Raw genomic sequence first — 14,796 nt, 5'->3', positions numbered from 1 at the left:
AGCATAGTTAAAGCCATTTCTACTATGCGTTTGTGCTTCCTTTCCACAACCCCATTTTGGTGATGGGAATGTGGACAAATAAGTCTGTGAATGACACCCAAGTTCAGCAAGAAATTTGGTGAAAGGTCTGTATTCACCTCCCCAGTCAGACTGAACTGAGTTTGAACCATAGTGTGAAACTGTCTGAAAACTGTTGGTGTGTCTGACTTGCTTTTTAGCAGATATAACCAGGTAAATCCGGAATGAGCATCAACATAAGTTACATAGTAATTGAAGCCCGAATGAGAAGTAGAGGGTGCTTGATGTGATCCTGACCAGGAGCGGATCACTTGATACAGGCAACGAAGATTTGGATGACGCCACTTCCGGTGAAGGAAGATAAGTCAGGGTAGACGCCACAATGATTACTTTGATAAGTCTGAGATTGGTTCAACAAGGAACCCAGAGAGACACTCTCACCAAATTTTATGAAAATGCCAAAAAGTCCCCTTTATTGAAAACAAAAACAAATACTTATAGTGTATCTGAACAAAAAGATAAAAATAGACATGGGCCTTCAAAATAGTTTGGGCCAAAAAAATTATAAATAAAAATAAATAGAACATATTTATTATGGGCCTTCAAATTAATCTGGGCCTTCAGCAACAATTAATAGTCTTGATAGTGTCTTTGCCTTTGGGCCTTCATCCTTCTCCACTCGGGGGCTTTGTCCTTCTCCACTTGGGCCTTTAGCCTGTATTTGGCTAGTTTCAGGATTCTCATCAGTGCTGGACCCCAATGATCAGTATATACCAACTCAAAAGGTTTTTAGTAAACAGACATAGAAGAGGAGGAAGGGAGTCTGGAGATTTACCAACACAACAATGGGAACAAAAATCTGAACTTGTTTTATTAATAGGGGAAATATTACACAACTTGAGTACAAGTTTTAGAACATTGGCACTTGGACGACCAAGTCTGGAGTGCCAAATGGCATAAGAATCAGTACAAGTGGAAAGCAACATTTATATGGGGTACATGATTCAAACAAGAAGAGGGACTTACAAAGGAAGTATTGTGCATCCTATTTACAGAGATACTAGACTACAATATAGGTGCTAAGTGAGGCTTTGAGGGCTGAAGCAAGTCAAGGAAGTGGAGTCCATCATGACCCACCAATCCATGAATAAGCACCTCTTTAGGAAGTGGAGTCAAGGAAGTGGAATGAAATTCAAAGAAAACTGAGTTATCTTTGCAGAATTGGTTAACACTTAGAAGATTTTTAGTGATTGAAGGAACGAATAACTAGCTTTTAAGAGTTAAGGTACTTTAGAGTTGAAAGGAGAATGAAAGGAAGAGACACCTGGAGCATTTATATTGAGACCTTGACCATTGCCAATAGTAATCTGATCAGGGCCCTCAAAAGGAGTGAGTTGCTAAATGTTGTGGGATACATTGGTTACATGGTGAGAAGCACCAGAATCAGGGTATCAATTGGAAGTTTGGGCTGGTTGCACAATGGCAACATGAACCTGGGGTATAGGTCTTGAGGAGGTGGAGGGGTAAGGCTGAACTAGAGGTGGGGGATAATAGTAAGGTGTCATGTATTGGGGCGGGTAAGGGTGAAAAAGGTAGTATACTGAGGTTGAGCAGTGGTAGAAAGCCATTGTGAAGGTTGAGTGGGTGTTTGGGTTTTAGATTAAGAGTTGAGGAGAAGATGAGTTGGTATAATCCATAGGTTAGAGATTGATGACAATAGGTTGCCTCATGACCATACTTGTGACAAACCTGACATTGTACATCAACAAACTTTCCACCACCATGTGCCCCACGGCCACAACCTCCCTCGTGGCCACCGTGGTAGAAGTTATTCCAGCCACCACCACCACGGCCAAAATTGTTGTAATTACCGGAGTTAATGTAACCTCCATTGTTAGAAGTAGGGGTGTGCAAAAAAACCAGTTCGGATTGAACCGAATCTAAATCAAATTAGTTTTTTCTTGAACTAGTTCAAGAAAAAAGGAGAGTGTTGTTTTATAAAACCAATTTAGTTAACTGAATTGTTTCTACAAAACCGGTTTGGTTAAGCGAACTGGTTTTCACTTGGATTTTTTTTTATTTTAAAAAAAAAATAATTCAAAAACCAGTTCGAAACTGATCCAGTTCTTAGAACCAATTTAAAACTGGTTAAAATATAGTGAATAAACATTTTTTTTGCTCTCGTAAAAAACTAGGTGTTGCCCCCATTAGAAAATTATTTTAAAAAGATGAATGTAAAAAAATTAAAAACAAGATAAAAGAGAAAATAAATTGGTACTAATTTTATTCACTTTATCATTTTAGTTTTTATTATTTTCAATTTTTCTAATACTCTTTTGGTAGAGTTTATACTATCTTTCGTCTGAGAAAATATTAGATTATATTTTGCCCCCACAAAATATTTTCTGGATCCATCACTGACAATAGGCATCAGTTTAGACTTATTGTAAATGAAGGCTATCGTTGATTCATACTTCGTTGGATGTCCCTCAAGAATAATATTCACGTGCTCACTCTGCGAAACAGAATCACCAATGGAAGTGAGCGAATCAACAAGCGTCTGAATGTGGAGAAGATAATCAATGATCCTGTAATTTTCCAGAGAGACATTGCGCAGATCCATACAAAGCTGCCTTTTCTTCGTGCGAGCAATAGAGTAAAAATGCGCATGGAGTTTCTCCCAGAGCTGCCATAAAGTGTTGCATCCAACAAGACGAGGAAGAACGATAGTTTAGAATCTGGTTTTCCCAGTTTAGATACTCCTGCAACACAATCCCCGCACCGTGATCAGCGACAGTATCAAATCGCGACGGAGTGATCGGAGCAACCAGAAAATCCAATAAACCATGACCTTTGATGACCAGCTGAACTTCATTATACCAAATAATGTAATTGGAGAAGGTGTCACTGCCGGAGACAACGGTGGTGGAGGAGGAAGAGATGAAGTGGAAGCCATAAAAAATTAGCCTAGGATCAACCTTGCTCCGATACCATAATAGATTCAGAGTGAGAGAGAGAGAGAGAGATTGTATTGATAAAATCAACCTAATGAGTAACTGTTTACGAATCTGTATATATAGACAGTTACCCAAATAATCAGACTAACAGTTATGAAAAGAAAAGGCGCTACTGCTGGGTGAGTAAGTATACTCTCCTATATGCCTTAATAGGTGTTAGGTGAAGTCAAATGATATTATATTTAGATAAATTACTATGTAGTCAAATGCTTTGCCAACTTTACCTTTCATGTGACTGGTTTACATAATCTTCTATTCAATGCACAATGGTGACATACTTCCAAGTTCCAGCCCCCAAAGGTTTCTGAAAATGTCCATTACTGATGTTAATGCTACTTAGTGAATTAGAGTTGTTTCTTATTGTTGCTTTACATTTTTTTTTTCCTATTTGTGATAGGTTTGGCCATATGAAGAGAGCAATGAGTACGGTTTTGTTCAAGGGCTTTTTGGTCTGATGCATGCTCTTTTCTCACGTGATTCAAAGATTCCTAGTTTTGCTCAATCAAGAGTATCACCTGAGGTGAGTTTGCAGTTTTCTTAATTCACGTTTTGGATTTGGGAAAGAATGTTCTGGCATTGTGTACATAATAATGATCCCTATCTTTTGGTGATATTGCCTGATGAGTGATCAGAATCAGAGGAATTCAGAACTACAGATGTTTAATTTGTGCTACAGCCTGAGCTCTTACTTGTATTTTCTAGTCACAAAGAAATCCCTGAGATTACAGGTATACTATACATTCAGCAGGCAGTTTGATATTGACCTTGAGCTATTTTCCCTATTTGTCTTTTGTATCTGCATTTTTTCCCCTTGTTAGTGAAACAGAAATTTGTTTATATGCTGTCTCAGCCTTCAGATGCCTCTTCCAGTTACGCTGCTTCTGTTGAACTTCAACAACCCACATTGAGCTTGCTTAATTCTCTTCTTTTTTCTGTCACAACTGCTTTTGAAAGGGCAGCTGAGGAGAAATCCTTGTTACTGAATAAGGTGAGAATGCAAAGAAACTTGTCTCTTTATCTTCATCCTGATATGTTTTACATTATTGCTTGTTTTATAAACATAAGCAACATCTTATATGCGGTTTTGCAGATTCGAGACATAAATGAACTGTCAAGGCAGGAAGTTGATGAAATCATCAATATGTGTGTCCGGCAAGACTCTGTTTCATCTTCAGATAACATACATAAAAGGTTAGTCATTTGTCTGTATTAGGACCTCCAATGTGAAAAGGGGTCCAAATGAGCCGTGAATCCAGCAGTGGCCCAAGCCCAATGTGTGGCAGGTTTATGTTAAAAGTAGTAAGGGGCAGAATGGGAATACCCACGTGGCAAGGAGTGAGAAAAGGGTGTGATCCGTGTAATGGGAAAATCTGTTATCAGGGGTGTGATTAGAGAGAGAAAAAGGGGGGAGAATCATTTAGTTAGTTGTGGGCAGAGACCTTTCTGTTCTCTGAGTTGAGCTGGGCAGCAGGAATTATCATTCCTCTGTATTTTCCTTTTGCAGCCAAAGAGTACTAATTATCTTTTTATCTCAACTTATTTCTGCTCTATTTTTTATTTAATTTGAGTTCTATGATTATTTGGTTTATATATCTGCTCACATTTATTACTATGTTCTCCAAATTTTAGTATCTTTCTCCATTTTCCATAACATTCCTTGTAAAACATGTTTTACAGGAGGTACATTGCAATGGTAGAAATGTGTCGAGTTGTTGCTAGTAGGGATCAGCTAATCATTTTATTACTGCCACTCTCTGAACATGTGCTAAATATCATCCTTATCCATCTTCAAGAGAGGTAAGACATTAATTTTCCGGAAAGGTAATATGAATGCTATTGTTAATGGAGCTAAAATCAAGATACAGTCTTGTGTTCCTAAAGATTAAAGTTTTATGGCCATACAAAGGAAAAAGAGGAAACCAAGCCCTATCTTGATGTAAACAATGAGTTGTGTTGTCATAGCATATAACTCTTACATTTTCTTTAGGCTAAATCTTGTTGTATCTTTTGGCAGCTCTGTTGCACTCGATTCTACCTTGAGTACAAAAACAATTGCATATGGTGCCAAATATGATGCACAACAGGACGTTGCTATGTTATATGGAAAGTTAGTTCCAACCCTTGAGCGACTTGAGTTGCTGAGTGAGGTATGGGTTCCAATACTGTAATTCTTGTTAATGTTCCAATGGTTTTGTCAGTTCTGGATCTTTCCATAATATGGTCGTATATGCAAAATTGTCATGTATTTAGTTTAAATCAAGTTTCCCCTAATTGAGCTATGTTAGTATGCTTGTAATTAAGATGCTCACCTTGATCATTGCTTTTTTTTTTCTTTTCAGGAGAAAGTAGGGCACAATCTCAAAGTATTCCGCAGATTAGCAACTTCTGCCAAAGATCTTGCAATTCAAAAATTGATTGTGTAGATTATTAAGTGGCTTCCCAAATTCAATTACTCCACTTAAATTAACTGATTGTGCGCTGTAAATTATGTAAAGTTCTAATTATAGTCTTGGAATTGAGTTCAACCTGTAAGAAATTAACTTCACCCTTTATGTAGTGCAGATGCAAGTCAACTGTGCCCTTTTAATGTTATATCTGTAGTTGCATGAAAGTTATTCTTGATATCCTGGAAAAGCTTTTGAAGCCTGATGTAAATGCATTACTATGGATTTGGTTTTCTGGTCAGATGTTTTTGATCTTGTGCGTATCATATTTAATATGGTGGAGTTAATTTGTTTTTTTATTGTTTTGCATTGTTCCCTGTCATTTACGCTTTTTCTAAAAGGAATCCTGACTTTTTACATTATGCAGCTCCTTATGAATTGTGTGTAGAGCCTCTAACGTGTACCAACAACGGATCTGTTGTCAAATAAAACGTACCAATTGGAAGAAATGCAATTGAGCTAAATGTTTTTCTACGTTCTTCCAATTGAGTGCTCTGACAACTTAAGCTCATTTTTTTCTTGTTTTCATTTTCTTTTTTGGTACACATGTTATCGGATCTACACAATTCATAAAGTTGCTGCATCAAGCAAAAAGTCAGGATACCTTTTAGAAAAAGCGTAAATGACTGGGCAAAATGCAAAAAATTTAACTTTTCACTATGCTAAATATGTTACGCATTATATCAACATCTGACCTGAAAACCAAATTCATGAAGTAATTCTTTTCCATAAAAAAAATAGCTCTCTTCACTAAGAAAAAAAATTACTACAGCGCTTGCAATAATATTTATGCCGAATTCAACTTCGTTTAAGAAATTATTAACATAATCACAACGAAATAATTAGAAAGAAATTCAGCTAGTAAGCAATATGGTGTAGACGTATAAAAAGATTGTTGAAAACGACCTCTCCAGGTGATTTTAAATGATACCACTAACATACATGAAATTTATTGAATCATCTCATCTATACATCTTTCTGACTTTAAGTACGATCTTCTATCAAAGGAACCTGCGGGAGTGCCCTTGGTTTAGTCCAGTGTGCTTTCTTTGCTTGGTGTCAATCTTTTATGAGAATTAGGCTCTTCGTAAAATAGCAAGTAAAAGAGATCAAAGTTTAATATAATAAATCGATCTAATTAGCTTAGCCAAGGACTGAAAGCGAATATAATGAACAAATCTTTATTTTCTTATTGAGATATATTGTGATATGATATGAATTTTTCGTTCCTTCAAGACAAGCAAAAAGGTAAAATGGAAATAAATAAGAACTTTTTTTGTATTTCATTTTCACTTTACCAATGCAAAATGATAAAACGACACTATTATATTCAGTTCTCCTTCATTTTGTCATCTTTCACTAATGCAAACTTAAATCTAAATTGGCATAAATAAGTACTATCAAACATCTTGCCACCATAACTATTAGAAATTTAATAATATAAATTTTTAAGAATTTAATTATAAATTTTTAAAATTATATATTCAATTACAAGTCGATGAAAGTGTAGGGTTGAACAAATTAGTTTAATAACCTTTATTCAATAACTAAGCCTTTGGAGTTTTTTTTTCCTGTAAGTTTTAAAAATTGCATATTTTTAAAGTTTATAAAAATTAGTTTTTGTTTTTTCTTATAATTTTTAATTTCAAAATAAACTACTATGATGTTTTCTTATCATATTAAAATTAATTTATGGGTGTGTTTGTGTTATAATGATAGTAATGACATCAATGATGATGACAACACCAATAGTTAAAGTGGCACTAGCGTGGGAATGATGATGATGACAACAATGGGTGGTGGAAGAAGTGTTTGGTTGAATCAAGAAGTGGATGGTTGGGGGGTTTATGTTCTAAAAGATAAGTTAAAGGGTGTTAATGTCAAAAAAAAATTCACTATCAAAACAATCTTGAGGATGTTGGAATTAGCTTTCAAGTTGAAAGTAAATTTCTTCAAGAGTTGTTTTTGGGCTCTCGATGTTGGTGGGGAGGTGGTGGAAAGATATGCAAGTATGTCGAATTGTAAGATATTATTATCTTTGCCTTTTGAGTACCTTGGTATTGGGATCAATCCTAGGAGGGTGGAGATGTTGAAACCCAATATCAATAAGTTTTTTAGGAAATTGGCTCTTTGGAAGCATAAGAATGTGCTTTTTGGGATAGGATTTGCTTGATAAATTTGGTGTTGACATCACTTCTTCTTCTTTTTCCTTTTCAAAAATGTCTAAAGAAGTTTATAAGAAACTTATGGGGTTTCAAAGGAGATTCTTATTAGGAAAGATTCAAGAAATTCTATTAAGATAGAGAAGTTCAGATAATAGAAGGAGAAGAAATATCCCACAAATTGTTAAGTTTATTTCAAATAATAAAGTTTACAATGAAGGGGTTCAAAGTGCTCTCAAACTCACTAAACCAAAAATATAAAGCTCCTCATAAAGGAGACAATAACTAAGTGTTACAACAAAAGAACATAAAACAGTTACAGTTATAACATATCTTATGTTAATGAACCACTAGACTGAATGCTCCATTCTACATGACTTGACGCTCCACTAGATTATAGACGACTAGATTATAGACGATTGAATGAAAAATATAGAAAACAAGAGTACTTGGACTAGGCGACCAATGCTATCATCTAGCCTATGTCCATCGTCCAACAAACAACAATTCTTAGAGAGGGATAAGGTAAATAAAAAATAGCTTGGGTGAGTTGGAAAGATGTGTGCAAGGGCAAGAAGTTGTGAGGTCTAGGTGTAAAGAATTTAAATTTTTTTAATGATGCTCTATTTGGTTAATGGACGCGGAACCTTGTTCAACTTTCGGAAGGTTTGTGGAGGGATGTGCTTATTTCAAAATATGAGGGTAGATTATGTCTTATGAGGGAGGTAGAAGCTCCAAGGGAGTCTTTGTGGTGGAAAGATTTGAGAAAGTTTGTGGGGGAGGAAGCGGGGATAAGAGGTTTGTTGAGGGAATTGAGTGGAAAATTGGATTAGGAATTTTTTTTTAGATTTTGGTTAGAGGAATGGGTCAATAGTAATATAGTTTGGTGAATTTATTTTGTAGACAATTCCTAATATCAGAACAAAAAGAGGAAGTAATAGGAATGATGAATTCTTGGAGGAATGATAGTTGGTGTTGGGAGTTCATATGGTAAAGAAATACTTTTGAGTGGAAAAATATCCTTATACAAGGTCTAAAAGATGTTCTCACCTTTGTAACGGTTAGAAAGGAAGGGGAAAATTTGTGGATGTGGAAAGCTTGCCCCTTTGGAGTATACTTAACTTCTTCAGCTTATAATTATTAGGTTTGAGGGGTGGTGAAGAGGTTCCCAAATCCATTTTCCCACTTATCTGGAAAATCAAGATTCCAAATAAGGTGGTTTTTCTCATATAAAGGGCATTAAAGGACCGCTTGCCAACAACTGTGAATTTGCAAAGACGAAATATATTGGTGGACAGTTCACATTGTTGCTTCTATCACTCTCAAATTGAGTCAATTTATCATATTTTCATTTCATGCAAGGTAGCCTAGTAGATTTCGTTAGAATGTAGCTCTTGGTTTTCTTCTAATCTTCCAACAACGTTCCATGGAAACTTAGAACGCTTCTTCTCGCAATTGATGGACGCGTAGAGAGTGAGATATGGCAGGTGATATGGTGTTCAACGATTTTTGGCATTTGGAATACGAGGAACAACAATATTTTTAATATGTTTCATTGGATAAAAAATCTTTGATTGATGATGTTTAGTTTCGATCTTGGACTTGGCTTCATAACAAGCAAAAATGTTTTAATTGCGACTGTTGCTAGGTGCACCCAGCATTTTTGTTGGTGCACCCAGCACTTGAAGTGAAAAGCTTGTAATGCCCCTGGCTTATATTTAAAAAAAAATCGTGAGACTGTCTCTCTCCCGCTGCATTTCGATTTCTTCTTCCTCAGAGTGTTTTCTTCTCTTCTTCCTCAGACCGTTTCCTTCTTCTTCCTCACCTCAACCATTTTTATATTGTTCTTGCTCACCTCACCGGTGTCTCCTTTTGTCACCATTGTCGGGAAAGGTTCTTCTTTTTCTTCAGCCACCATTGTTGTTGTGAAGAGGAGCTTGCCGTGAAGAGGTTGCGAGGTGCATTGAGGAGGTTTCCGTAAAGAGCAACGCCACCGTCCACTGTCGAGGGAGCTTCATCACCGTCCACCGTCGAGGTAAGTGTCGTAACCATGTTGTTTCCACCATTGTTGCCAGAGTTAGGATGATCCGATAGGGTAGATTGTTGATCTGTAAGTGGAGATGTGTGTGTTACGAATCAAGTTAATCCGTAAGCATCTTCCGGATGTTGTTGAAGATGCTTACTGATCAACTTGATCTGTAAGGTGTTTAAGATGCTTCTAGATCAAGTTGATCCGGAAGCTTTCTTCGAGCAGTTTACGGATCAAGGTGATCCATAATCTTCAATCTTAATTTTAAAAATTGCTAAATATTTGATAAATAGTGAGTTTTTTTTTTTAAATTAGGAATTTTGGTTATTAGGGTCACCTTTGAATCTATGCTAAATATTTGATAATTAGTGTAATTTTGGAGAATATCAATTGTTTCAATTTGATTTAATGCAAATTTGTAATTTCCTTTTATGTAATTTCCACTTAGCATCATAAGTTGGGGACTACCTAATGCACCTGTTGCCAATATGACATCTCCCCTTGAACTTGAATTCTTGGCTTTGTTTATGTATGCTTCATAGGTTTCATCCAAGGTGTCGTTACTCTAGATGAACCTTATACCCTTAGCTCTAGTTTCATTCCTGTAACCTACAGCAGTTGAGTGGTCAAAATTCAGGATTGAATACTAAATTGGTGATTGAAAAAAGCTAGTTATGCACTATTCAGATAATGTTTTTTATAAATATTCATAGAAGAAAATAGGAATGTAAAATGAAATGAATTTTTTTCTTGAATCCAGAATGGATTTATGTATCAGCTATTGGAAAAGCTACGAGTGTCTATGGAAGTTAAAGTACATACTGATAGAAGAAATTTAATGTGTTCTATTTTTTTCCTATAAGAACTCATGAAAAAAGTGAATCCAATCAAAATTTTAACCACATATTATAGGTAGTTATTAAAAAGCTTTATTATTATTTTTTTGTTTCACTTACTACTATGATGAAAGATGATACTCTTGATTGTGGCATTTAGAAGGACTGTGAGGTTCTTTGGGTTCCCTGCATTCAGAAGGTTAGTTGAGGTGTGCTCTTTGGTAATAGGTTAGTAATTGGTCTTCTTGTGCTAGTGTCTTGTCTTGATGAATGGAATTGAAATGAGTATTTACAAGACACTCCAACAAGAAGAAATGTAGGTGACAATAGTGGGATTGTGTGTAATTGGTTTGAAAGTGGATTTTTGTTATATAAATATTTTTCGTCTTACACATAGATGAGTGAAGCGAAGAGTGGTCTTTTTTAAGGGATATGATGGGAAAATAGTCATGCACATAACATAATGAGGATTGTGAGTTTTTTCATGATGAGGTCCTGATTTTCGAGGTTAAATTCAAAGCTTAAATGATATGGTCCATTTGACAAGTCCATGACAATACATGTTACTAGCAGGAAATTAATTTAGATATGATGCATGAAAGTGTGAAGTCTAAAACTCTATGAATGATAGGTATAAGTTTAAGCTAATTATTGATGAAAAAGAGTAAAAATACTAGTCGCTTAATTCTTTGAAACAATCACAATCCAATAGAAACATGATTGTTCAGTACAATGATACATGGCATGATGGTTTTTTGTTTTGGGCAATATTGACAATCGTAGGCCCAAAGTTAAGATTGGGTTGGACTAATCAAGTTTGCTAGGTATTTAGGTTAACTAAGAATGGCCTAGGTAGAAATGTCCTCACTCCTCCCATCTCAAGGGTTGTTGCTTCTTGCACTTCTTAATTGTTTTCTATAATCTTTCTAGAATTGTTTTGACCTTTCAAATTAATCATTCCGAAAGGCAAAAAGAAAATACATTCCAGAATATAATTTAATATTTCAGATTAACCATTTTGAATGACAAAAGGGGAGTGCAGGAAACAACTAGGAAGTGCAGGAAACAATAACTCATCTCAAGATGTCTCACTGCATGCATAAGGGGGATTCATGATCATAGTCAAATCCTCGATGCCATTATCATGAACCAACAATAATTGTAGAAGTTTAAATTGTTTAGTAAATATGCATAAATGATTTCATATTATATTTCTAATAACTCCTCTCACACCACACTAGAGTCCTTAAGATTTGAAGTGTGGGCAATTCACAAGCTTACCCACCATGTACTAAAATTTAACTTTTTTATTAAAAAATGGAAAAGCAAGAGTTAAATTCTAAATCTACAAGAGTGTCTATGAAAGTTACGAGAATGTCTATGGAAGTTACGAGAGTTAACTTTGACTAGCTCCTTGTCCCAACCAGCTTTGCATACAAATTCCTCACTTGCTCTACTATAAAACCCTCCATTTATAGTTGATGATCCTCCAAGAACTGTTCCTCTCAAAGGAAACCCTTGGAACTAAGCCACTACCAATTGTACGAGGAATGACATATATTCTGCTTGGTGAATATGGTGCATACCTTTAATACATCCAGTATTATAAATGCACCTTCAAAATTTAACTTCAACTAATATTAACATTGGGTTTGATTGATTTTTAATTGTCTAAAATTTCTAAAAAATACACATTTAAACTAAACTTTTCAAATACATAAATGTAATCCTGACAACTTTGCAAATAAATAATTGACTGAATGACAACCCTAAAGTCAATGAAATCCTGACAACTTGCATGACTTTGAGTCAATGAAATTTGCGTTAGACCAATGAAATTTGAGTGACTGAAATCAGTGATGGAATTTGCGGTACTGATTTGCAGATCATGGTTAGAACCAGTGGATTAGGTTGTGCCTTAGGTCACGTTACTGGTAGAGGTGTGGGTAGAGGAGATCGTGATGATTCTGATGATGCTCCGCAGCGTCAATGACCCACCGCATCCACACGCAGGCAAAGAGTAGCTGTCACAGCTGAGCACGATGAGCCAGTGGTCCCTGTGACAGAGGCTGCTAGAGCTTTGGTTGAGGCTGCCGTATATGCGGATGAGCCAATGGTAGGAGCTGATGTACATGACACTGGGGCAGACACTCCTGTAGACACAGGTGTCATACCCTAATTTCGTCCGGGGATTATAATTTGATGATATACAACCATTGATTGGCCACTTCGAGATATTTGGCACCCTTTGTTGCACAATATGTGAAGTCCCGAGACGTGCCGAAAATCAAAAGGAAGCAGGCTTACGCGATCCGTGAAAATTCCGTGATGTGACAGAAATCGAAAGGGGGTGTTTTTCGCAATCTGTGAGTTTTCGTAACTTCTTCGAAAGCTAAAAAAGAGTAAATATATAATCCTTAAAGATTCATAACCTTGCAGAAGGAAAATAAGTATCGTTACAAAATTCGTAAAGTTACGGAAAAATAATTACCAAAAAAAGGTAAAGGGGGGTGTATTTAGTAAAATGGGGGGGGGTGCAAATAGTAATTTTCGAATCCGGGCCATTCTAGAGGTAAAATAATGATATAATAATCAAAAAATATCTTTTAGTAAAATGAAGCACAAAAATCAATCGGACGTTTTCAGTTTGGGATTTCTCATTCTTATTTGAATTGACTAATAACTAAAGCGAAACTAAGGCTAAAATCAACTCGCCTAGTCAAGCTCGTCCACAAAAAAATGGGTTTTGAAAGTTTATCATTTCAGTTTCTTACCAAGTAAAATGGATCATTTTTAAGGTCCAACGCCTTAAAATGATCACCTTTCAAGTAAAAAGAATCGCTTGATTCACGCTTAGAAAGAACTACGTAGGTCTGATTTCCTCTTTGATGGAGGGTACGTAGGAGCAAGAGCACCGCTTTTGTCGACCTCAAAAAATAAAAAGAAATAAAAGTTAAGGTAACACAATTTCCACAATTCTAAAAAATAGGCTGTTGTCCTTTGAGACAAACGTGAGAGGTGCTAATACCTTCCTCAAACGTAAATACAACTCCCGAACTTAGAATTTTCATTTTGACCGGTTTCCTTCGGTTTTCCCGACGTTTTCCACAAATAAACGTTGGTGGCGACTCCTCGCACCTTTCCTCCTTTGGAAAGCGCACCCGTGAGCCTTGCCTCGCTCGCCCGCGATGGGCACGTTGCGACAGTTGGCGACTCCACTGGGGACTTTTTTGTGAGTTAGGCCTATTTTAAGGAATTGTGGATTTGTGAAACTTCGTGTGTGCATTTATTGAACTGTGTAAAATGTAAATAACTGTTGTCTATTTCGCATTCTTTATACTGCATTCTAAGCACCCACGGGTTTGAGTAAAAAAGGGGCCCTATACTCGGGTTCATGGGAATTTAAGGAGTGGAGGTGAATCTATCATCATGCTAGGTCTTCGACTTGCTTGATAATAGTGAAACCTCGTCTAGAGCTTTCTCTCTTTATAATGTGTTGTCGCTGGTATTCCATACCGCCACAATATTATTATCTTGAGTGATGATACTTCTAGAAAACAGCCGTGTGAGTTATGAATTGTTGGGGAGTAGTTATTAGAGACCCCTAGATATTGTCCTATAGGTTCCCAAATAGGGGCAAAGAGCAAACACGCTCCGTGCCATTCGTTCTCATGCATTTTTTTGGTAAATAGCACTAGTTTATAGTTTTGCTAGTGATGTTTGGTTTCTTTAGAGTAATATGTAACCTTTTTAATACTACGTTGAGGCGCCATCATGCCCAAAACGTAGCATTAAAGTTGGATCTCTGCAGTCTCGTATGTGTGAATTACCCCTTTGTGTTGTTTTCTTTCCGTTTCATGCATGCGCATCTGCATCATACCGTCACACATGCGTTGTATGTGGGTCTCGTCTTTTGTCATGGGAAGCCGAAAGATCCAAATCGTCTTCTTAACTGCACACATGGGGCACTGTGCCCCCCAAATGCGCAATAAGGAGAGATAATTTTCCGGGCTCTCGTGTCCGTAAATGCATTCATATCATGCACCGCATAAACATCTCTTCAGCATCATAATGAACATATCATTCCTGCATTTGTCCGTTATCACATTCCCATTTTGCATGAGTCATTGCATCATCATGCATATGCGTTCAACATACTTTTTGTTCTACATGTTTGCTTATATATGATCCTTGTATTTTCCTCTACAAAACAAAAACAAAAAAAAGGGAAGCATGAAAATTCATGATGCATTCTTAGTTGCATGTGTTAGGTACCATGAGCCAACCATG

General features: G+C 36.3%; 1 protein-coding gene across 1 annotated transcript in view; it reads left to right on the top strand.

The window, feature by feature from the left end:
• Positions 1-5,608, top strand: part of LOC100777616 (nuclear pore complex protein NUP205) — a 53,932-nt gene extending 48,324 nt beyond the window's left edge. The window contains exons 39-45 of the mRNA XM_006582033.4: positions 3,433-3,555; positions 3,668-3,763; positions 3,886-4,023; positions 4,126-4,226; positions 4,713-4,832; positions 5,050-5,182; positions 5,375-5,608. Coding sequence (XP_006582096.1) covers positions 3,433-3,555; positions 3,668-3,763; positions 3,886-4,023; positions 4,126-4,226; positions 4,713-4,832; positions 5,050-5,182; positions 5,375-5,458 — 795 coding nt within the window. The 3' untranslated portion in view covers positions 5,459-5,608. The remainder of the gene's footprint in view (positions 1-3,432; positions 3,556-3,667; positions 3,764-3,885; positions 4,024-4,125; positions 4,227-4,712; positions 4,833-5,049; positions 5,183-5,374) is intronic.
• Positions 5,609-14,796: the final 9,188 nt, after the last annotated feature.

Source organism: Glycine max, chromosome 6 (genome assembly GCF_000004515.6).
Source record: "Glycine max cultivar Williams 82 chromosome 6, Glycine_max_v4.0, whole genome shotgun sequence".
NCBI lineage: Eukaryota > Viridiplantae > Streptophyta > Magnoliopsida > Fabales > Fabaceae > Glycine > Glycine max.
The sequence above is the reverse complement of the archived record's forward strand: the minus strand, read 5'-3'. Positions and strand labels throughout refer to the sequence as shown.